Source organism: Miscanthus floridulus, chromosome 12 (assembly GCF_019320115.1).
Source record: "Miscanthus floridulus cultivar M001 chromosome 12, ASM1932011v1, whole genome shotgun sequence".
Lineage (NCBI taxonomy): Eukaryota > Viridiplantae > Streptophyta > Magnoliopsida > Poales > Poaceae > Miscanthus > Miscanthus floridulus.
In genome coordinates this window covers 77,607,953-77,631,799 of record NC_089591.1, presented here as the reverse complement: position 1 = coordinate 77,631,799, position 23,847 = coordinate 77,607,953, and the positions used below count along the sequence as shown (strand labels likewise).

Below are 23,847 nucleotides of genomic sequence, written 5' to 3'. Positions count from 1 at the left end.
ATCTAAAAATAAAGTTTTGTGTGTTCTAGACGTGGATGCCACCCCCATGACAAGTTCGTGTATCCGGAAATACATTTTGAGAGTTTGGGGACACGATGGATGACATCACGAGATAAGTTTAATAAGTATTTAAAAATATATTTTGAGAGTTCGAGAACCTAAACGACACCGCAAGATAAGTTTACATTTTACTGTGTACGATACAACAGCCATCGCAAAATAAAAACACGCTAAATGTTTTCGTTTTGATGATAGGGAGCCGTTCTTTTGCACGACAAAAACGAGGGGCACGGGAGGTACACCATCGCCACGGCGAGCCAGTCCCTTTCGTCAGCAGAAGGGAGGCGGTTTAAACGTGGCACGGGCCACGGGCTATGGTCTCCGATCCTTGTTCACCTTCAGCTAGCATTAGGCTGTGTTTAGCCCGGGAAATTTGGAAATTTGGTTACTGTGGCATTTTCGTTTTTATTTTGTAATTAGTGTTTAATTATAGACTAATTAGTCTCAAAACGTTCATCTCGCGATTTCCAACTAAACTGTGCAATTAGTTTTTTTTTTTTGTCTATATTTAATGCTTCATGCACGTATAGCAAGATTTGATGTGATGGCTACTGTAATGCTTTTTTGAGCGAGCACTTATCACGACGGAAACTCACGCGCGTGGTGTGGCCGTGCAAACAGAGCAGCAAGCAGAACAAAAGTCACGTACTCCTGCCGCCACGTGCAGTACTAGCTAGCTTCTGCAGGTATAGCTACCTAGTAGCCTAGGCCTTGCCTTTCTTTTCCATCCAATGGCTACCGTCACGACGACACAAGCTGCTGTTGAGTGCCGTGGCTAGGCTTGGTCTGAGCATTACTATTTTTTTGCCGCAATATTTTTGGTTGGCGCTAAGCACGCTTGCTCATGGTGACGACGCAGGAGATAAGCCTAGCTTATGTCAGAGATAACATTCTCTTCTGTCTCGCGTACACTACTTTGAGCTAGCTAGCTCGAGGTGCGTAACGTAACACGCATGCATGCTGCATGCGCGGACGGACCGGAAGCGATGAGAGTCTGGCACTTGGTTGTAGTATATGACGAGTTGACGACGTGCATGCATGCATCCCGGATTGGCTTGTGAGTTCTGGCTTGCGGCGCGCCCGCGCTGACCGTTCCGCTGAGGATGCCACGCTAGAGATTAGGGAACGCGCTTTGTTGAGGGGATCATCTCGTGTTGTGCCGCAGCACGTGTCAGAGGAATTAGCTATGCCTCTGAGGAGTCTCTCTGACTTTCAGGCGGCGGCGACTATTTCCCGCCGCTATCTGGCCAGGCTCGATCGAGCATCACATTAACAATTGGTAATGATGAGCACGCACGCGCCCGAGTTTAAGCAAACATCGATGGATACGTACGAGTCTAGTGTTTGAGGTGCCGCCATCCGTTCCGATCTGATTTTGATCTTGACGTCATCGTGTCTGTGACCACATCAGAGCTGATCGATCGGAGGCTGGATTTGGTTAGAGTCCAGCTAGCTCAAGCGCCTGCCTTGCATATATGTCTACCCCCGTTGAACGTGATCTCTAGAGCGTTACGCGCTAGCGCTGCTGACTCATCGTCGCCTCCCCTCTGCATGTGAAGCATCAACACGGCATGGGACAGAAAGCCGGGCTCCAAAAAATCTGGATTCAGGAACGCCAACTCAAATCTTACCGCTGATGGTCACAGTCACACGGAGTTTGTTAATTTTTTTTTTTAAAAAGTATCAAACTCCTCTCGTTTAGCTGGGCCAGTGCAGAAATCGGGTGAAAATATTTTGCGGATCGAATCCAAGACAAACATGTCAAAAGAATTAAAGCCCATGCTTTCAAGCCAGCGCGGGCCTCTTCAACTTCGGGCCCAAGAGTCAAGGACCATCGATGGGCCCACCGCAACCGTTTTATTCATTCGGCCCGGCTACACTCCTGGGTGAGGAAAGGGTTTTCTGCGTCCGTTTTCCCGAGCCGCCCGCCACGCGACCACCGCCGCCGCCGACGCCGACGCGAACGCCGACCGCAGGTCCGCAGCAACCACTCGCGGATACTACTGCCTCCGACCCCCGCTGCACCCGCTGCTTTTCGTCTCCGCGCAGTCGTCCGATGGCCAAGCGGCTCGCCGCCGCCGAGAAAGAGGTAGGGGAATCCCGCCACGCCCGCAGCACCCGAACCGGGCTGGCCTCCTCGTTTCGCTCACCCGTTTGGTCTGCGCCAGGTGCTCGTCGAGGTGGTGAGGTTCACGCAGAAGAACGGCCTGAGAGGCTGTGACGGCGGGTGGAAGGATTTCCTGGCCCGGAACGACAGGAAGTTTGGCGCGTCGCTGAGCGACCCCAGGAAGCGCACCAGGGATGTGCTGCTCGCCTTCCTGCAAACCTTCTCCAAGGATTTCCAGAAGGTTGGTTACTCTTTTGTTTTCTTCTTCACACTTCAGTTCAGCATGCCTGGTTTCACTGGCATCTGCTGCAGTCTATAAGCGGCTTGGTAGTTGGTACTGGTTAGTACTGGTGTTGATAGTTAAAACGTCGCAACATTTTGGTTCCAGTACTTCGGCAAATTGGTGAAGCGTCATAAGGAAAGAAGTGCCGTTCAGCAGTATATGACTGATTTTCCTGACGAAGTTTCTCCCGAGCAGGTGATATGTTTGCTAGATCATGCCATTTGAATTTGTGCATTACATTGAATAGGACTGACGCCTGGGTGTCAAGCATCAGTTGATCAACAATTGTATTGATGTGCATGCTAAATGCAGAAACTTGTTCAACTGACGGCAGAGCACCCGGAGTACAGAAAACACTATTGCTTCCCATCATACCAGGAGGTATGAGCTTTACTGTGCTTCTGTTAATCCACGAATGATGATTAAGCCCTTTTTGGATTGTATATTTTCCTTGGTGATCTTCCTTTGATATATCCTATTCATGATTTAATGACGAATTCTTAAACAGTGTAGTCCAATAATCTTCATGATTGCTAATACTCTGCCTAGAGTTGCACCTTATCTTGTACTCTTCACAAAGGCATGCTTTTTGCTAGTCGAAATTCTAAAACAAATGACTGATTTATACTCTCATCCCCATAATGGATGAACCTTTTGTATCCACATTGTTTGTCTCATAATTGATAAAAAAAGAAACAAACAATGAGACCGATCCATAACCAGCTATTACTGGTATTTTCAGGGGTGGAAAGTACTGCGGATAGGAGAAGTCTCTAGTTTAATGAGCTCAAGTGCTATGTTGGCAATTGACTGTGAGATGGTCCTTTGCAATGATGGCACAGAGGCTGTGGTCAGAGTGTGCGTGGTAGATGACAAGCTCAAGGTACTAGATTATTTAGTCAGAACAAGTATGTTAAGATTCATGGAACTATCGTGTGCATTAATGGATATTGCTGTAATGTTAGATGAATTCAATAAAGTTTCTGTCAAAACTTACACAATACATATTTCCTTAGCATTTATTGACCATGAATCAGTGAATCATGTCAGGGATTTCCATCTTTGTTCCAAGGTCTCACCATATTCTCTCTTTTCTTCTCCAGGCTAAGTTGGACATACTTGTAAACCCCTTGAAGACTATAACTGACTATAGGACACACATCACTGGTGTATCAAAGAAGGATTTAGAAGGAGTCACATCATCATTAGTTGATGTTCAGGTACATTGTCTTTAACATCTAAGCATTTTCTCTGAATATTATCTCATGGAAGTTATATCCCTTCTCTAGAAATCGCTGAAGAGAATGTTATCCAAAGGAAATATTTTGATTGGCCATAGCTTACATAGAGATTTATGCGGTAAGGTGTGGTTTTTATTTTGTGTCTGATCTATCTGATGTATCAATCGGATGTGTACCTTGTGTTTACTTGAACATGCTTCTTTTTTGTTTTTAGTACCATTTAATTCAATTCGTCTCATTCTCTTCTCTTTTGCAGCCTTAAAGATTGATTACTCTCAAGTTATTGATACAGCATACATATTTAAGTATGCAAATTTACCTACTACTGCATCACCTTCCTTAAACAGTTTGTGCAAGGTATTGCCATAAAGTCACAGCACAGCATCTGTCTTCTTATCTGCTTTTGTTTACTGATGTGAACAAGTTTTGGCCGATGGTGCCAGTTAAAACTTAGTTCAGGATAGTGATTGCGAACCCACTTTGTCTTCCCTATTTCTCCCCTGAGTTTTGTACGCTTGTACTTGATAGAACTATATTTAGGGTATTTTCAACTTCTGTTTTAGCAGGGTTAAGTTTCAATGATATGTGATTGTATGTAACTATGAATGATGCCTTAATCTGTTGATTCTTTGTCCTCCTAGGCTACTTTGGGGTATTCTGTTCGAGAAGGAGAACCACATAATTTCTTAAAGGATGCAGAAGCTGCGATGAATCTAGTTCTTGCAAAGCTTAATAATGGGTTTAATGACCCCATTGAAATTGCTGCAAGTAGTAGTGTAAGCAAAAAAAAGAAGAAGAAGAAGAAGATGTTCTTAAATCTCACCATTAGTATAGATGATGCCACCTTACTTCTTTGTGATAACTTCCTAGGTAACTGAATCTGATGTGGCAAAGTTGCTTGCTCATAGAATTCCAGTGTACCTGCCTTGCCAAGAGCTGTGCAAAATTTTCTCTGGGAACCCCAATATTGATGACAAGGTTACCTTAAAAGTTTTATTTGTTCACCAAATATGTGTGTTTTTATGCAATTATTTAATAACACTTCTTTCCTTTTCAACAGATTGATTCGAGAATACGAGGTGAATTTTATTCCACGTGTATTTCATTCAATGACCTAGATGAGGTAGAGAAGGCATTTGAAGAGCTGGATGGCCAAAAGACTAAGGTACATATAAGGACCACAGAATCATTTTCGCAATTGAATATTAGAACATATGAGGAAATACGCTACTGATAATTGGCTTTTGCCTACCATCTTACTGGTTTAATATCATCAATAGATTATTAACCCTCTGCCTTTTATCCTTCTCTTTAAACATGCAGGACTCAGGTGGGAGACTTCAAAAGCATGTACTGCTGAAGCGTGACAATGGAGATGTCGTGAGCTTCTACGTTCGGAAGATGGTATATGATTCCTGGTCCAAACAGCTCGAAGTTCCAAAGAAGAGACCAGAGCCTGCTGAGGATCCAGAGCCAAAGAAAGAGCATGTCGAGGGAGTTCAGCAAAAAAAGAAGAGAAGTAACTTCGTGAGGGATACTGAGGATCCAGAGCCAAAGAAAGATCATGCCGAGGGGGTTCAACAAAAGAAGAGAAGTAAAAAAACACACAAATAAGGAAAATGCGTCGGTGGTGGAATGAATAACTTAGTGAGAGATACTGAGACATTCCTGTTACTAGTGAATGCTGAGAGATTGGCGATGTTGTACTCTTTGAGAAGAGGTCATTGTGAGGTGTTTGGTCATGGCTTTTGGGAAACCCATTTGAAGAAGGGCTGTTCTGGGCTTCTGACCATGGGGAACCTTGCTCCTTTACCAGATAGCATGCCAGTTTACCTCATCTCCAATGCTTAGTTGCTGCTCTGTTCTGGTTAAACTACGTGTTTCTGCTACATTGCTAATCGTCCACTTTACTGTCTGCTAGGGTTCATTTGCTTATTCCATTACACTGACAGAGTTGAGCGTGTGGTTCAGAAAGTAGGAAATTGTTAGGGAATTTTGTTTGAACAGATTTATTCTGTGGTAAGAATTTTGCTCCATAATTTGTTTTCTCGAGATGGGCATTGCTATTGACTCTTGTTATCACACGCACTATGCATGATTTACTCATATTTACTTTAACAGTACACTATCAGTTTTCATAGTTTTGTTGAACATACTCCAAAAAAAAAGGAAAAGAAGAAGAGAACATGTAATGAAGCCATGTACTGTGGCTGTGTTGTCACTTGTCAGACATTCAAGCTTCAGATAACCATCTGCTGCTCAGAATCGGTTACTAGTGTTGTGATCAAACTCTGCTGGACTTGATGGCTAAACGGGCGAAATCCAATAGAACAGGTTGGTTTCAGCAATTCGCCAGTACCCAGACATCCACTGTTGGCAACGGCAATGAGGGATGGATTTGCAGGCTCTGGTTCAGCGTCAACATCAGAAGAGGGCGACGAGCGGCCGAAATCCAATAGAACAGGTTGGTTTCAGCAATTCGCCAGTACCCAGACATCCACTGGTGACACCGACCATGAGGGATGGATTTGCAGGCTCTGGTTCAGCGTCAACATCAGAAGAGGACGACGATGTGCTCACTAGTTGCAGGAGACAGGAGATGGTGAACCAACATCAAATAAGCAGTCCAGCGTTTTAAGACTTAGACAATGTGGCATCCAGCTTGTCTGCGATCATTGCGATCCAAGCCTGCAAGGAAGCAAGGAAGATCAAGTGGACGATAAGTCACTCTGCAATGGCAAACTGAAGTTCTTCAAAGTGCACAATCTATGGGTAGCAGTAGCAGTGTAGCACAGTTCCTAATTTTGGTCACAAAGCAGCACATTCATTTGCTAGTATATTTCAGGAAAAAAACATGAACTGGAGTATTTAAAACAAAAATCTTATATGCAGATACCATAACCAATGTAAATGGTAATACCTGATCAATATTAGTGAAACCTCTTATAGTGTCGCCACCAACAATTGCAATCCCTCTATCACCAATTGGCTGTAATATCAGTGCCTATAGAATATAAACTATGTTATAATGCTTTGGTTCAAATATTTCAGATAATCCCTCCATGTGACTATTGGATCATGTTTAATTGCTTATCTGGACATGAAAATAAGACTTCTATTACATTTTGATTCACAAGTAAATAGATTGTGCCTTTGTCTGTGGACCCGATGCTGGATGAAGCTGAAATCGCAGCGCGATTACCGCTGCAGCTCGGAGTCTTCAGCACCCCGCCAAGAAGATGTGCAGGCAAAGCTGCTGATGACTCGCAGAGTACTGTGGCTGATGTGGTTGTGCCGGGCAAAGGCCCTGGATAGCAGGATAGGTGGCCTCCACCGATCTGCAGGGAAAGGTGGCTGATGTCTCCGTAGCGGTCGCGGACATCCCTCGCTCTCTGAAGGACCGTGTCTGTTTGCCTCTCCAAACCCCATTGATCCGAGCAAGGCCAACGCTCAGGGTTCCTTGGGTCATGCCAAGCGCTGGTTCTCCTAGGCGGAGTCGTCGCTTGGTAGCTAAGTCTAAGGCTGCCAACCCAATCCTGCAGGCTCAAAATGTGCTGATGGCCAAGTTGGGACTTGCAAACACAGCGCAAGATGTTGACACCACGGCTTTCCAGAAGTATGAGTCCATGTTCGCCAATCCACTGTCCAAGTCTAAGCACGAGGCCTTCAAGGTTCTCTTCCAGGATGACGCCTTCCTTGATGACTTTCGCTCAGGAGGTCGACGAGCTTCTGCCCATGGCGTTCTAGGCTATAGCAGCATCCAGGGTAGCCCTTTGGTCGTAAGCTTTTAACCATGTAATTCATAGTTGTTTCCGGGTGCGAGGCGAAATCTCGGTAATCGGGCGATTTCCGTGATTGTGGCCTGTTGTTATAACGTTCCTCTACTTCTTTTTAAGAAATACGTGCCAAGGCACGGTCGCGAAAAAAAAATCAGCTATCGAGACATAGAACAAGTATCAATTGCTCGAATATATGCTTCAATTTAACAATATCTCTAAAATAAAGCAAATCAGCACCTGTGTGTTAGCAGGCAAGAACAGGCAATTCAGACCTCCCAGGATACAAAGCAAGATTTGCCAGATAAGATTCTGCAAGAAGACTATGGTGAAGTTTCTGAAAACAAATGGAAAAACCTTCCAAGGAACAAGATATACTCACGCTTCTTGGATTCCATGACACTTTTGTAAAGAGAGCCTTGGATGAACTTTTGTGCATCCACATTAAGTGCATTACCATCTTCTGGAGATCCCGCAGCAACCCCGATTTGAAGAACACAATTACCTCCATACACAATAACCAGTGATTTGCAACAAGTTGCAGTAGTGAGCGAATCCCATGTCCTATTTGTAAGAAAAATAAGGAATAGCTAGCTTCACAACATAAAACCTTTGTAAAACTGCATATATGAAGTCGTGGATTCATACAAGTCAGGGCATGATAAGCTAGTTAATGGTTACCACCACAGGTTTAGTAAACTCAGATATATTCAATTAGTACAGCATTATAATTGACAGGCTGTTTTATTAGGATGAGTACCACACGATCACCAACCACCCTAAAGCAGCGCTTTCACTAAACGGTGCACGCAATTATTCAGAGTCCAAACTCAAATCGCAGTTGGCTATTACTTGAACGACCTGTCACTGTCAGCCGCTAGTGGCCCATTAGGTGAGATTTTCAGAGTAAATACCCCAAAACATTGCTTCATCTAGAAAGATGTATGCATTTATTCAGAGTCCTACTTCGAACGGCAGTGGACTATTGTTACCATATGGAGCTATCACCCGTAGCCGTACATCAGGTGAGATTTTACTACCCAAAAGCTAGCATTCAGAGTTCAAACTTAACTGGCAGTCACTTTGGCTATCATCTAGCAGTGGCGCATCAGGTGAAGATTTTCGGATCATGATTCAGGATCACTCTGAAGCATGCAGTGTTCAAATGGTAAAATCAGAAGAAATCTGTGCATCGCTATACTACTTACCAAAGTAGTTCATGGAGAGCATAACTTGACACGCCCGGACCAACTCGTTTACATTCGACACCTTTAGGAACCACCTAAGATCATACTTAGAATTGTGGAATCAGCCAAAGACATCAGAACATGCGATTCGGAATACAAGAAATGTGCGGTTCAAAATCTCAGTTCTGACCGGAGAAATGGATTTCGGACGGATGGATAACCAAACGAGGCCGGCAAGAATATCAGTCACGGAGAGAGCAAGGGTCAATATGTCAGCCCTCGACTGCGAACTGTTTACAGGGGAAATAGATCTAATGACCAGTACACCAAAATCGCAGCAATTCTGGGTGTTTGCATGCACAGGCATACCTGGAGGCGTCGGCGACGGCGGCAATTCCTGAGACGGCGCGGTTGAGGAGAACAGCAACGAGGGAAGATCCGCCGACGAGGATGGGCAGGCCACGGACGAGCGTGTCGTTGCGCCGGACCCAGCCTTCCACCCACTCCTGCTGCCGCGGCAGCATCGCCCTGCTGATGCAGCGCCGGCGCACTTCCTGCAGAAGACGGAGAAGGACCCAATTGCTGAAACCATCACCCCGTAGAAGGCAAGAGGACCAAGCGAAGGGCACGAGAAAACTCACCACGGTAGAAGACGACGGCGGCGGTGAGAACGCTCCGGAGGGAGGACCGCAGCGTCCGTGGCAGGAGTAAACCGACCGGAGCGGGGGAGAGACAATGCCTCTGCTCAGCTCCATGCCGTTGAGGGACGGGCAGCCGCAGCCCGCAGGGCAGGGCAACGCGCGGAGGACACGGGACAGTCCGCGACTCCGAGTGGAGGAGATGATGAGCAGCAGCAGGACGACTCGTTTCAAATGGGCCCTATGCGTCACGGATCATATCTTCGGCCCATCTTCCAAGCGGCCCGGGCAAATCTAATCGCGTGATCCAACTACCATTCAAAGTGGGCCCTGCGGGACCACGTAGCCTTGATTTTTTTTCCTTAAAAAAAGAAGGAACCCGCGCGCTCGCCAGTCACCAGTTGCCAGCGACCAAGCGCGCCAATCCCTCACGGCTTCCGTCTGAACCTGCCACCAAGCATCAAGGGCATGCGTTCCTAGGCGTTCGATTTCGATCGCCTGAGGCTGTGATCGCTTGCTGGCAGGCAAGCCCAGGCGAGGGCAGCATCCAAACACGCCCCAAGCCATGGAGACGGCAGCGGCACCTACCACGGCGCCGCACGTGCTGGTGGTCCCCTTCCCGGCGCAGGGCCACACGCTGTCGCTCCTCGACTTCGCCGCCCTGCTCGCCGCGCGGGGCCTCCGCCTCACCGTCGTCACCTCGCCCGCCAACCTCCCGCTGCTCTCGCCTCTCTCCTCGCGGCACACCCCGGCGCCGTCAGCCCGCTGACCCTCTCGTTCCCTTCCAACTTGTCTATCTCCCCAGGTCTCGAGAGCATCAGGGGCTGCCCCCGGAGTGTTGGGACCGGTGGTGACCACCGAGTTCACAATCTTGGAGCTGGCTTACAGCCGGCCCCAGCTCGTTACCACGAGCCTGCGCTCCCACAGGTCCCAGGTCCATCGGAGCTACAACATATAAGGCCTTGGGCCTTCCCAACCAAAAGACTAGCCTTATAGGTAAGGGTTCTCTCATCTTATATGTTGTGCTCTCCCACCATCGCAACACGATTTGGGACTAAAGCCCAACAATCTCCCCCTTAGTCACATATCGGGGTGCCCCCGTCATATGTGATGCTCAAGATTTTTTTATCGGGTTTATCTTTTTCTGACCTCGGGTACCGGCTCCGATACCAATTGTTGGAACCGGTGGTGACCACCGAGTTCATGATCTTGGAGCTGGCTTATAGCCGGCCCGGCTCGTTACCACGAGCCTGCGCTCCCACAGGTCCCAGGTCCACCGGAGCTACAACATATAAGGTCTTTGGGCCTTACTCAACCCAAAAGACTAGCCTTATAGGTGGGGGCTTCTTCCGCCTTATATGTTGTGCTCCCCCCACATCGTGCGCTACATGATGTGAGACTAAACCTCAATAATCTCCCCCTTAGTCACACATCGGGGTGCCCCCGCCATATGTGACGCTCGAGATTTTTTTATCGGGTTTAGCTTTTCTGACCATGGACTCAGATACCAATTGTTGGAACCAGTGGTGACCACCGAGTTCACGATCTTGAAGCTAGCTTACAGCCAGGCCCGCCTCGTGACCACGAGCCTGCGCTCCCACAGGTCCCAGGTCCACCGGAGCTGACAACATATAAGGCCTTGGGCCTTCCCAACTCAAAAGACTAACCTTAAAGGTAAGGGTTCTCCCACCTTATATGTTGTGCTCCCCCACCATCGCTACACGATGTGGGACTAAACCCCAACAATCTCCCCCTTAGTCACACATCTGGGTGCCCCGCCATATGTGACGCTCGAGATTTTTTTATCGGGTTTAGCTTTTTCTGACCTCGGGTACCGGCTCTGATACCAATTGTTGGAACCAGTGGTGACCACCGAGTTCACGATCTTGGAGCTGGCTTACAGCTGGCCCGGCTCGTTACCATGAGCCTGTGCTCCCACAGGTCCCAGGTCCACCGGAGCTACAACATATAAGGCCTTGGGCCTTCCCAACCTAAAAGACTAGCCTTATAGGTGAGGGTTCTCCCACCTTATATGTTGTGCTCCTCCACCATCGCTACTCGATGTGGGACTAAACCCCAACACGGAGTACTTCCCCGTCTTCATCCACGTGCTCACTGCACTCCGCGAGCTGGTCCGCGCGTGGGCCACGTCGCGCCCGTCGTCCGACGACGACCCCATCGTCGCCGTCGTCGCCGACTTCTTCTGCGGGTGGGCGCAGCCTCTCGTCCGCGAGCTCGGCGCCGCGAGCATCGTGTTCTCACTGTCCGGCGTCCTCAGCACCGCCGTCCCTCACTCGCTGTTCCGCCAACTGGTGAGGCGGCCTGCTGCTGCTGGGGGCGGCGGCGAGGAGTCCAGCGTCGTCACGTTCCCAGCGATCCCCCGGTGAGCCGGCGTACCAGTGGAGAGAGCTCTCGATGCTCTACAGGTGGTATGTGGAAGGCGGGGAAGAAGACGAGCAGGTCCGCGAGTCGATGAGGTGGAACTTCCTCTAGAACGTGGAGGAGAGCTAGGGGTTTGTGTTCAACTCGTTCAAGGCGCTGGAGGGGAGGTACCTGGAGCAGCCGCTCGAGGACCTGGGCTTCAGGCTCCGTGGCGCCTGAGGCGGACGCCGCCGGCTCGCAGCGGCGGGGAGGCGGCCGTCGTGTCCAGCAGCCTCGACACATGGCTGGACCTGTTCCCGGATAGCTCGGTCGTGTACGTGTCGTTCGGGAGCCAGGCGGTGCTGACCCCGGCCGTAGCGGCGGCGCTGGAGCGCAGCGTCGTGCCGTTCGTCTGGGTCGTGGGAGCCGGGAACAGCGGCGTCGTCCCCGAAGCGTTCGAGGCGCGCGCGGCAGAAGCTGGCCGCGAGATAGTGGTGCGCGGGTGGGCGCCGCAGCTGGCGACGCTGCGGTAGCCGGCGGTGGGGTGGTTCATGACACACTGCGGCTGGAACTTGGTGCTCGAGGCTGCCGCAGCGGGGGTGCCCATGCTGGCGTGGCCGATGATGGCGGACCAGTTCGTGAACGCGTGCCTGCTCGTGGACGAGGCGCGCAGTCGCGATGCGCGTGTGCGCGGGGGCTTTGGTGTCGCGGCGGACTCGGGCGAGCTGGCGACCGTGCTGGCCAACGCGACGTGAGGGCGCGCGCCAAGGAGCTCGCGGCGGAGGCCGCGCGGGCGGTGAACGAAGGCGGGAGCTCGTACGCTGATTTGGACGGGTTAGTGCACGAGATTCGGAATCTTCGTTGAATTCGAGCGGATCGTCATGATAAATTGCTGCGCCGGCATGCTGTGATGGTGTATAATTTAACTGGTCCCGTGTCCTGGTCGACAATAATCACATTCATCAATAACAAAAGCTCGGTTCAAAGGAATGCATTCTTCACTGTCGAGGCTTCATTTGTTTTCTCAGCATATCTAAAGTGTACTTGCAAAGAGCATCTGCACAATAATCCCATAGGAAAGGATACTCATACTCATAGTTTTTGGTGTGCATTTTTTTTGCGAATAGTTTTGGTAACTGACGGCACATGATTAGGCTTAACTTCTGGCAGCTTCCGCGAAACATTTGGTACGGCTTCTCTGACTCGTCGCAAAAACTGTTGTTGAATGAACAAATGTGGTCACAGAAGGTTGCTTGGTTGTTGTTCTTTCCTCCCACACGTAATGGACAGGATCTGCCGTTTATAATTAATTATTAAAATAGGGGAAGATTTGGCCTAGGCCACAAAAACTGAGGACATGTTTGGAACGCATCACACATGGATTTTACAGGAATGGATTCAATTTCACAGAAAAAAATACAGAAATAAGAATTTTTTCCCGCAATCCAAACATGTGCAAAATATTTGGAAAAAAAGAGAAAAACACTGCATACACGGAAGCATATTTCCCACAAGCACTTAGGGCCGGCGGTACCCCCAAGCATGAGTCTTCTCTTTTCTTTTCTTTTTTTCTTTTTTTTGAGGGAAGAGCCTCCTCTTTGATCTTAGCAACGAAAAAGCCATCTAGGAATGACATTGTTGAAAAATTAATGTGTTCAGTTCCTTCCAAATCTCTCAACAAACAAGGACCAACAAAGAGCACAGATCCTTTTTTGGTCATCGTGGTTGTTGCTTCACCAATCAGACACACTCATGAAGTGATTCTACCCTCCTCGTGGTGGCAGGTCAGCAGGATCATGAGCAGGCCTATAGCTGAGTTGGTTAGATGGCTCTAATAGTACTTCTCTGGTCTTAGTTTGGACTTTTCAGTGATAGTAAATTTTAGGCTGAGATTAAACAAATCACCTCATTTATCCGACGCCAAAGAACATGTCTAATCCTCAGCTCCAATCATGATCATTCTCATATTGTCGATGTTTCACCACCGATAGCCTGCCACGGGGGTACCCGGGGCAGTATGTTCGGGCTTCGGCGTATGCTGAACTCGATGGTTAACGCAAGAGATAGTCAATTTATCCTGGTTCAGGCCCTCGATCGTAGATCGAGTAATAACCTTACGTCCAGTCAGCGTTAGCCTTTGCGTTGGATTGATCGTGATGTGTTGTGTTGTACAATTGTTGCCCCTCTCTCTCAGGAGCCCTGCCCTCCTTTATATAGTTAGGAAGCCAGAGTCCTAGTCAGGTTTGCAATGAGATTTCTAGTAGGATTACTTAATAGTTCTACTACTAAGATTACATGGGAAGAATCCTAGTTGGATTAGATCTTCTCTCTTCCTTGCGGGGTATCCTATGGGTCCCGCATCGATAAGCCCCCGAGCACTTCATGGTTGAGCTCTGAAAGTTTCGCTTTGCTCCTTCAAGTCTTGTTGAGTAGGAACAAAATGTCATCCGAGTGCTTTCTAAGTGAAACCTTATAGCGTTTCTTGGGATCTTCGAGTGGTGAGTGCTTTTTGAAGAAAAAGTACATCCATCTGGTTGTAGCCCCTGAGCCTCTTGCTATTTGGAACAAGGAGCTGGAGGATCTTGTCTTGAAGTTGCTCTTATTGTTCGTTGAAGTTTTATCAAAAAGAACTCGAATATGGCTTGTTCCAGGTTCTTTTTGTCGTAATGTCTTAAAGTGATCTGCGTTGAGGGAGTCTTTTGGTGACGTGCGTTTTTTTCGAAGAAAAAGTGCACTCACTGAGTGTAGCCCCTGAGCCTTTTGCTATTTAGAACAAAAAGTTAGAGGGTCTTGATCCTTTATGTTGTTTGAAAATTTGTGTTCTTAAGTAGTCCCCGAGACTTGGATTATGTCATCATCCGAGTAGTTTTACGGCATCTTTCCGTAGCGGCCCTTTAGTCTTGGATTAAACCATCATTCGAGTAGTTTCGCGGCATGCAGCCTCCGAGCTTATGTCTGGGTTCTTTTTGGGTGGGTGTAATTTTTTGTAAATATCGACAGCTGGCGCGCCAGGTAGGGTTGTAGACAGTCTAAATATTGACATTTCTCTTTCTGATGACAATGCCTGATTCGACTGAGCATCCCCTTGTAATATTACACTCCTCTTTAAGTGAAGATTTTTTATTTTTGTTGATGTATTCTTTGCCTGAGTGCAGTTGAAGTTACTTGACTTGCTGAGTACTTTGTCCTGTTTTCGTCTCTGCTCCGCAAAACAACTCTGTGCGTTATTCTGATGAGACCCCTCAATTTGTCGAGTACTTTTCTTTTCTTCCCCTTTTGTGATCCGTCGAGTGCTTTGTCCACGCTATGATTTGTTAGATGTAAATCTTTATGTTGATAACCTTTCGTCCGTGCTATGTAAAAACGACTCGGCATAGAATGTTGCCTTGACGAACTTGGCGCTTGTGCTTTTCTGAGGAAAAAGTGTTCCTTGCTTTTCGGAACGAAGAGCTGGAGGGTCTTTTGAAGTTCAATTTCGGTTGACTAGTTTTTAGCTTTTAGCTACCCTCATCGACGGGCTCAAGCGTCTTTTTAGCTATTTTGCTCTCGGCCGGGATGCTCAGGCATGTTTTCAGCCATTTTGCTTTTTGTTTCGGGTGTTAGCTTTTAGCTACCCTCATCGGCGGGCTCAAGCATCTTTTCAGCTATTTTGCTCTCGACCGGGATGCTCAGGCATGTTTTCAAGCCATTTTGCTTTTTGTTTCGGGTGTTAGCTTTTAGCTACCCTCATCGGCGGGCTCAAGCGTCTTTTCAGCTATTTTGCTCTCGGCCGGGATGCTCAGGCATGTTTTCAGCCATTTTGCTTTTTGTTTCAGTGAAAACAACTCGTTGGAAGTCATGACAAGACTGTGTTGTGGATGAATATCATCTTTATTGATCATTAATACATATGTTGTTGAAGAGTATTGTCTTTCATCGATTGTGAACGTTGGTCCCTTGTGGCTTGCATATCTATTTTTTGTTGAGTTGTTTTTACGCGTAGAATCTTCTTAGCTGGCTGATGTGCCATGTATTGCTGACTTCTTTTCCATCTTCGGTTATTAATTTATATGTGCCTGGTCCAGTGACTTTTGTGATGATAAATGGACCTTTCCATGGACTGAGTAGCTTATGTCGTCCGTTAGTCTTTTGTATCCTTCTTAGCACTAAGTCTCCGACTTGTAGCGATCGAGGTTGGGTACTCCTATTGTAGTGCCGTCTTAGACCTTGTAGGTATCTGGCTGATTGGAGGGTAGCATTTACTCTGACTTCTTCTGAGCTGTCGAGTTCTACTCGACTGCTTTGGTTGCAGCTGTATTTCAGCGAGTGGTTTGTATTCAATCCACTTGGTGAACTTGTCGATTGCTACAAAGATGTACTCGAAGCCGCCTTTTGCTTTCTTCAGGGGTCCTACTTGATCCAGCCCCCAGCAGGAAAAAGGCCAAGCGGGTGGGATGCAGATAAGATTGTGAGCTGGCACATGGGCTTGTCTTGCAAACATTTGGCATCTTTGCATTTTCTGACAAGTTCTTCTGCGTCTTTTCAAAGCGGTTGGCCAGTAGAATCCGATGCGAAATGCTTTGCCAACTAGTGTTCTTGAAGCGGCATGATTACCACAGCAACCTGAGTAGTATTTCGTCTAGGATCTCTTTACCTTCTTTAAATAAGACACATTTTAGGAGTACTCCTGATGATGCTGCTCTTCTGTAAAGTTTATCTCCTACTAGAACATAGTTTTTGCTTCTGCGAACAACATGGGTGGCTTCTGCCTTATTTGCTGGCAATTTGTTTTCTTTGATATAGTCGATGAAAACTTAGGCTCCATGAAGTGTTGATTACCAAGATCTGAACGCTTTTAGCCTGAATTTCATAGTGTTGTTTCACCGGGTTGTTTGATAGAGGGTACTGATAGCTCTTCTATGAATACGCCGGGTGGAACCTTCGCTCTGTCTGATCCGAGCTTGGCAAGGACATCTGCTGCAATGTTGAAATCACGTAGGACGTGTAAAATTTCTAATCCTTGAAAATGTTTTTCAAGTTTCCGTATTTCAGCACAGTAAGCACTCATGTTTTCTTTGATGCAATCCCAATCTTTGTTGACTTGGTTGATGACTACTGCTGAATCACCGTATACGAGTAATCTTTTTATTCCGAGGGTAATTGCCACTCGTAGCCGGCTTCATATTCTGCTTCGTTATTGGTAGCTTGCCATAATATCTGAAGGACATACTTGAGTTGTTTTCCTTCTAGAGAAATGAGGAGAACGCCTGCACCGGCCCCGCCTAGTTTAAGTGATCCGTCGAAGTACATCTTCCAGAGGTCAAGGATTGTATCTGATAAAGGCTATTGAATCTCTATCCATTCGACCACAAAATCGGCGAGGGCTTGAGATTTGATTGCTTTCCGTGGGGTGAAATCGATGTTAAGAGCTCCGATTTCAACTGCCCACTTGGATATGCGCCCCGTGGCATCTTTATTGTGTAGGATGTCTCCGAGTGGAAAATCTAGTCACCACGGTAATCTTGTGGCTTTCGAAATAGTGGCGAAGCTTGCGTGAGGTGAATGAGTAGAGCGTAGAGTAGTTTTTGTACATGCAGGGTACCGGATTTTGGATTCTGACAGTACTTCGCTGATATAGTATACGGGATGTTGCACTTTATACACGCGCCCTTGTTCTTCTCTTTCTATGACTATTGCCGTGCTGATTACGGTAGGAGTCACCGCAATATATAGCATCATATCTTCATCTTTCTTTAGAGGTGTCAGGACAGACGACGAGGTGAGGTATTCTTTAAGTTTTTTGAAAGCTTCGTCGGCCTCTATTGTCCACTCGAACTTGTCTGTCTTCTTTAGTAGTTTAAAGAAAGGTAACCTCTTTTCGCCGAGTCTTGATATGAAGCGATTGAGGGCCGCTATGCATCCTGTTAGTTTCTGCACATCTTTGACACTTCTAGGTGGGCCTATTTCTGTTATAGCTCGAATTTGCTTGGTACTGGCTTCGATCCCACGCTGACTGACCAAAAATCCAAGCAGTTATCCTAAGGGAACTCCAAATACACATTTGTTTGGGTTCAATTTCCATCTCCATCTCTTCAAGTTTTTGAAGGTTTGCTTTAAATCTTCAATCAGGGTGTCTGGGTTCTTTGTTTTCACCACTATATCGTCCATGTATGCCTCCATATTTTCACCGATTTGATTCCCAAGGCAAGTTTGGATAGCTCTTTGGTACGTGGCACTAGCGTTCTTTAGTCCAAACGATATGGTCTTGTAGCAGTAGGCACCAAACAGGGTGATGAAAGATGTCTTGCTCTGGTCTTGTTCTTTTAGTGCGATCTGGTGATACCCTGAATAGCAATCGAGAAAAGATAATAATACAGATCCTGCTGTTGAGTCAACTATCTAGTCAATGCGTGGTAGCCCAAATGGATCTTTTGGGCAATGTTTGTTGAGATCTGTGTAGTCGACGCACATGCGCCACTCGTCCGTGTTTTTCTTCTGCACAAGGACCGGGTTTGCTAGCCAGTCTGGATGAAGGATTTCCCTAATGAATCCAGCTGCTATTAGTTTTGTTATTTCCTTTTTAATTGCTGCCTTTTTGTCGGGTGAAAATCGTTGTAGCCGTTGCTTTATAGGCTTGGAGCTTTCATTAACATCAATTCTGTGCTCAGCCAACTCCCTTGGGACTTCTGGCATGTTGGCCGGCTTCCAAGCGAAAATATCTTTGTTGTCCCGAAGAAAGTTGGTGAGCTGCGAGTTCCTATTTTGCCGAGAGGTGAGCACTGATGGTTGCTGTCTTAGAGGTATCGCCTATGCCTAAGTCGATTTGCTTGACTGTCGGCTTCTTTTGGTGGTGCGATGATGCTAGGGCTTTTTAGCTAGTATTTCTAATTCTTCTTGGCTTATCTCTGCAAGCGATTGCGGCTATTTCTTTTCTTCCATTGTCGGCTTGTGCCTTAGCTGCAATTTGGATCGCCTGAACTGTCGCAGTCAAAAGCACATGTTCAAATCGCTTCTAAGAGAAAGGATACCGTTGGGTCCTGGCATCTTAAGCAGCAAGTACGGATAATGTGGTATTGCCATGAATTTGGCCAGTGCTGGACGTCCGAGGATTGCATGATATGATGAATCGAAGTCAGCAACCTCAAATTTGATAAACTCTGTTCGGTAGTTTAAAGGAGTTCCAAAAGTAACGGGTAAGGTAATTTGTCCGAGTGGCATGACTGCTTTGCCGGGTACTATTCCATAAAAAGGTGTGCTTGTTGGCGTGATCATACCGGCGAGTTGTAGTCCCATTTTTCTTAGAGTTTCTAAAAAGATGATGTTGAGTCCAGCTCCCCCATCGATTAGTACTTTGGTGACGGTCATACCAGCGATAGTTGGATCTAGAACCAGTGGATAATGGCCTGTGTTTCCCACGCTAGTCCATTGGTCTTCTCTGGTAAACTGGATAGGGTATTGTGACCAATTGAGATATCTTGGTGTAGCCGGTTCTGCTGTCATAATGGTCCATAGTGCTAGTTTTTCTTGATGTTTGCTTCTGCAATCCGGAGCCCCTGAGAAGATCACTACTACTGTTCCCCTGGGTTTTTGGAATCCCTTATCCTCATGGTTGTCTTCATCTCTTTTCTGATTGTCCTCTTTGGTGTTTTCTTTACTATCTTTTCTTGTGTACCGATCGTTGAAAGTGTAGCAATTTCCGATGGTGTGTCTCCCATTAGGGTGCAATGAGCAACGTATGCTTTCAATGTCATCATATCTTCTGGGTTTGGAAAACTTCTTTGATTTGTCGACCGTTGCCACAGTATTGTCTGGTCTATGTTTTCTTTCTTGATGTCTGCTATTTCGGTGATTTTGCCTGTCCGAGTTGTCCTGGTTGTTTCTGTTCGGGAACCTCTCGTGTTTTTTCTTCTATAGTAATCATCTTCTCTACTATTCATCTGAATTCTTCGTTGTTTCTCGGATTTTCTTTGTAGAAGTCTTGAAATTACCATCTAGCCATGATTCCGTGAGAGAAAGCTTTAATTACTTCTTGTTCGGTTATGTCATGCACTTGAGCTCATAGTTCGCCGAATCGTCGATAGTAATTTCTGAGACTTTCACCTCCCTTTTGCTTGAGTCCATTTAATTCTGCATGAGTGATTGGGTGTGTAATGATTCCTGCGAAATTTTCACAAAAAGCTTTTTGTAAATCCTCCCAATTTCTGATAGATCCTGGATTCAGTTTGTCGAACCATTGGAGAGGGCATGGCTTCCAGTGCCATGGGAAAGAACAGGGTTTTGATATCGTCGTCTCCTCCGGCTAGTTCAATTGATTGTGAATATATTCTAAGCCATTGCCTTGGTTTAGTTTTGCCATCATACTTAGAGTGGTTAGACGGTTTGAATTTGTGAGGTAATCGTACCAATACAAGCCTGTTCAGCGAAACAGGGGAATCTGTCGTGTGTCCTGGATTTCTTTGAATTCGGATTCGGCACCTTCTTCTGGCCAACTGTCGTTTTGATGGGAGTAGCCTTGCGAGGTTGTCTAGGGTAGGCACCCTACTCCTGGTCTTCCTTAGTTGTTCAAATCGGCGGCCTTGATTATGTTCCTTCCTACTTTCCTCCGTCATGGCTTCCACCCGGCCCAAGTCTTTCGAAAGCAGATTTCCTTTGATTTTGATCTTCTTGCTGGTGGGTTGTTGATCTGGCGGGTAGTCTTGATCGAGCTCTCTCTTCATGTGTTCTCGGGATCATCGATTAGAGTAAGTCCTGGAGTTGTTCATACTTCTCACCAGGATGTGAAGTTGTTCTGAGTTCTTCTAATGCTTCTCGAATCTTATCGTAAGGCGTATTTGCCGTGCGTCTTCCTTCGACTTCTCGTTGCGACTTTCTTTTGTCGTACTCAGGCAACTCTGACTCATATCTGATCCAAGCTTCCTTGCACTGCCTAGCACGGTGTTGGCACCCTTGCTTCAACTTATTTTTTCTTTCTCTAGCTTGTTTCTGACTCTCGGTTTCTCCATCGTAGCCCTGGGCAAAGGGTGATATGTTGGATTCTGATTCATCTGATGATCTGACATCGGGTGCTTCCAGGGGATTTAATGGTGACTACGGACGTCGAACCATGAGCACTTCTCGTGCGTGAGTCATTCTGTTATTGGCGTTGGTTTTCATGCTGTCAGAGTCGCTGATAATTTTAGTAGATGCCTCGGCGTCGTAGATCGAGTCTCCTTCTTGGTAAGGTAGAATAGTTGTTGTTGTTGTGCCGACTAGTTGGGTTCCACTACCATCAGGAATGGAACCTGGCCAGTGGATGATACAGTCTTGCGATGTTATCGTTAGCACGAGACCCTCCTAAGCTCCTGTCAGTGCTATCCCGAATCTTGGATTGAAAGATCTTTCGAACTGTCCCTGATAGGATTTTGCCATGTTGTCGAACCCAAATGGAAAAGGACTCGACTTCTTGAAAGAATTCTGAGGGTAATCCGAGTTGTTTTGGGTTGAGCTCTAGAATCTTGCCAAAAAAGAACTCGGTTTTTTGAAAGCACTCGGATAAAACTTCGCCTTGGAGCTTGAATTCGAATCGGATACGAGTGGCCGTGAAATCTGATTTGAATCGGACACTATGAGCTGCGCGAATCTTCTGGTGAGCTGATCCGTTGTAGTTGTTGAAATAGGAAATTCTTTATGATGATCTAGATCTTTAAGGAGATGGCCCTAAAGCTTGCCGTTGTTGTCTGCCTCACAGATCTATGAGCCAAAGATGAGAGTTGATCCCGTCGGGAAGATTATGTTGTCGAGGTCCATCGAGCTCTTGATGCAAAGTCGCCGAAACCCCCTACCTAGGCGTGCCAGCTGTCGATGTTTCACCACCGATAGCCTGCCACGGGGGTACCCGAGGGCAGTATGTTCGGGCTTAGGCGTATGCTGAACTCGATGGTTAATGCAAGAGATAGTCAATTTATTCCTGGTTCAGGACCCTCGATCGTAGATCGAGTAATAACCTTACGTCCAGTCGGCGTTAGCCTTTGCGTTGGATTGATCGTGATGTGTTGTGTTGTACAATTATTGCCCCTCTCTCTCAGGAGCCCTGCCCTCCTTTATATAGTTAGGAAGTCAGAGTCCTAGTCGGTTTGCAATGAGATTTTCTAGTAGGATTACTTAATAGTTCTACTACTAAGATTACATGGGAAGAATCCTAGTTGGATTAGATCTTCTCTCTTCCTTACGGGGTATCCTATGGGTCCCGCATCGATACATATGGACTACAGCGCCGCTCTGTATGGGTGGAACAGGGATGAGAGGTTTTCTGGATCTACATAAAAAGATGAGAGAATTCCCTGAGAGCCATTATAAAAGATGCAACTTCCTTGCATGACACCTGAAAAATTTCATCTTCTTTGTCAACCATCGGTTCACAAATTTCATCCCCTCCAAGCCACCGTCGTGAACTTTGCCTGTAATAGGTCCTAACAGGAGCTCTCAATGTCCAAAGTACCCCTTAATGAACATGGATTGGAAAAATTTGCTGCTTCCTTCTGTGCCACCACCGACAGCTCCTTTCCATTAAAAAAACGAGCGATGGAAGCCTGATCGGCTGTTGGTTTTGCTGTTGGGCTGGCTGTTGTGGCTAGTGCGCATGCCCTTGGGCTCGCTGCTATAGTGCCTTGGCACCTGTCCAGCAGCAGCTGCAGGCTACAGCATGTCTAGCACGGCCAATAAATAAGGCAATAAGCTCACATATTTCAGCCATTATAACAGAAATTATCATAGAAATATGGTCATATTTCAGCAAGCCAATATCACAGAAATATGCTCATAGATTTCAACAAGCCAATAAGAAGGCAACATAGTTCTGGTCACCCATTAACCACATAGGTTTAGTCACAGCCATTTTAGGCCAAGAGAAGTTGGACCATAGTAGAGTTTTGGTCAAATAACCATTTCATAGGCATCACATTGGACCACACTATTACAGTTTTGGTCATACATGCAACTAACATACCAAAATCACTCCAAAATGGTTGCAAGAACTTTCAGGTTATATCAGCAACTGTCTCTTGCTCCTAGTTCCTATTGCTAGGGCTAGGATGGAGAACTCTGCACCTTGCTCCTAGTTCCCGTGGCTGGAGAACTAGTGTTCTTGTTAGCTTCCTTCTCTACTGCCTTCTTCTTGATTGATGCTGCCTTCATGTTCACTTGTGTTGTCCTCTTCTTCCCTGCTGCAGATTTCTCCTTCTCTGGTGCTTTTTCCTGTGTTGTTTCATGTGGAGAAGGTAGCAACATGGGCAATGGAATTGGGTCCACCTGAATTGGAGCCTATCCCTGATCTTTTGGTCTAGTAAGAACATTTAGTTTAGAAATGTTATGTTTCCTTCACAACAAGCAACACAGAGAAATGTCTTACTTGATAGATGCAGTAGATGATTGAGTCATAGAGGGGGACTTTCTCTTCCTTTTGTTGGGCCTAGGGACTGAAGTTGAAGTGCTCAATGTTGCTGGAAATGTCATTCTAGGGGCAGTGAATGGCACAATGCTAGTCTCTATTGTACATGTAGGGGTTGGTGCTACCTTCTTCTTCTTCTTCTTCTTTGGCTCTCCCCTGTCATTTTTACAATTGTAGTTAGATTTTGTAGTCATATTTATGATGGTAGAACATACATAAATAGCAGTACATACATAAATATGGTTACATACATCTCTAACTTCATAGCCTCAATGTCAGCTGGATCCCCATTTTTGCAAGTATGCCAATGATGGCCATATTGTCCACATATGGGGCACTAGGTGCCTACCCTTGTGTAAGGTCCTTGTGTGATTTTGGTAATTGAGTGACAACCTAGGTGGACTAATTGTGTTTATGTGAGATACACATATGATTAGTCCATAGGTACATGTGTGTGAGCAACATATGCCATGAAGGTGGAAATGGCTCGAAGATGTTGCAAAGCTCACACATGTGATGATGAAGGAACTTATTGCACATGAGATATGACACTGAGTCATGTGATCAAGGTGGAGAAGATCAAGACATGACTTGACTTAATGGACCGGTTGTAAGCATGAAGGGCAAGCTGGAGGCTTTGGAGCAATAGACCACGTGGCGGTGAAGCTTGAACAAGACTTGGCACCGATGGACGAAGGCAACGGTGAAAAACAAGTGAAGTCAAGATCGATGAACTAATATGATCACGTGATGATATGAAGTGGATCATATCATTGTTGATGGTGTTGGT

General features: G+C 46.5%; 2 protein-coding genes and 1 pseudogene across 2 annotated transcripts; 2 read left to right on the top strand and 1 right to left on the bottom strand.

Moving 5' to 3' along the window:
• Positions 1 to 1,963: 1,963 nt before the first annotated feature.
• LOC136497770 (small RNA degrading nuclease 1-like) lies at positions 1,964 to 5,757 on the top strand. The gene is made up of 12 exons (XM_066493626.1): positions 1,964 to 2,149; positions 2,229 to 2,408; positions 2,556 to 2,645; positions 2,763 to 2,831; positions 3,193 to 3,333; positions 3,554 to 3,670; positions 3,740 to 3,809; positions 3,948 to 4,048; positions 4,333 to 4,467; positions 4,562 to 4,669; positions 4,752 to 4,856; positions 5,015 to 5,757. Exons 1-12 carry the CDS (start codon positions 2,117 to 2,119, stop codon positions 5,303 to 5,305), a joined length of 1,440 nt encoding a protein of 479 aa, XP_066349723.1. The 5' UTR covers positions 1,964 to 2,116; the 3' UTR covers positions 5,306 to 5,757.
• A 7-nt stretch (positions 5,758 to 5,764) lies between these two features.
• Positions 5,765 to 9,486, bottom strand: LOC136497771 (protein COFACTOR ASSEMBLY OF COMPLEX C SUBUNIT B CCB4, chloroplastic-like). Its single transcript, XM_066493627.1, is given in 9 exon segments — positions 5,765 to 6,379; positions 6,612 to 6,695; positions 7,708 to 7,728; positions 7,730 to 7,779; positions 7,850 to 8,031; positions 8,676 to 8,749; positions 8,845 to 8,944; positions 9,024 to 9,208; positions 9,296 to 9,486. Coding segments are annotated over 9 exon segments (864 nt in total). The 5' UTR covers positions 9,410 to 9,486; the 3' UTR covers positions 5,765 to 6,325.
• A 371-nt stretch (positions 9,487 to 9,857) lies between these two features.
• LOC136496193 (flavonol 3-O-glucosyltransferase UGT89B1-like) lies at positions 9,858 to 12,518 on the top strand (annotated as a pseudogene).
• The last annotated feature ends 11,329 nt before the right edge of the window (positions 12,519 to 23,847 follow it).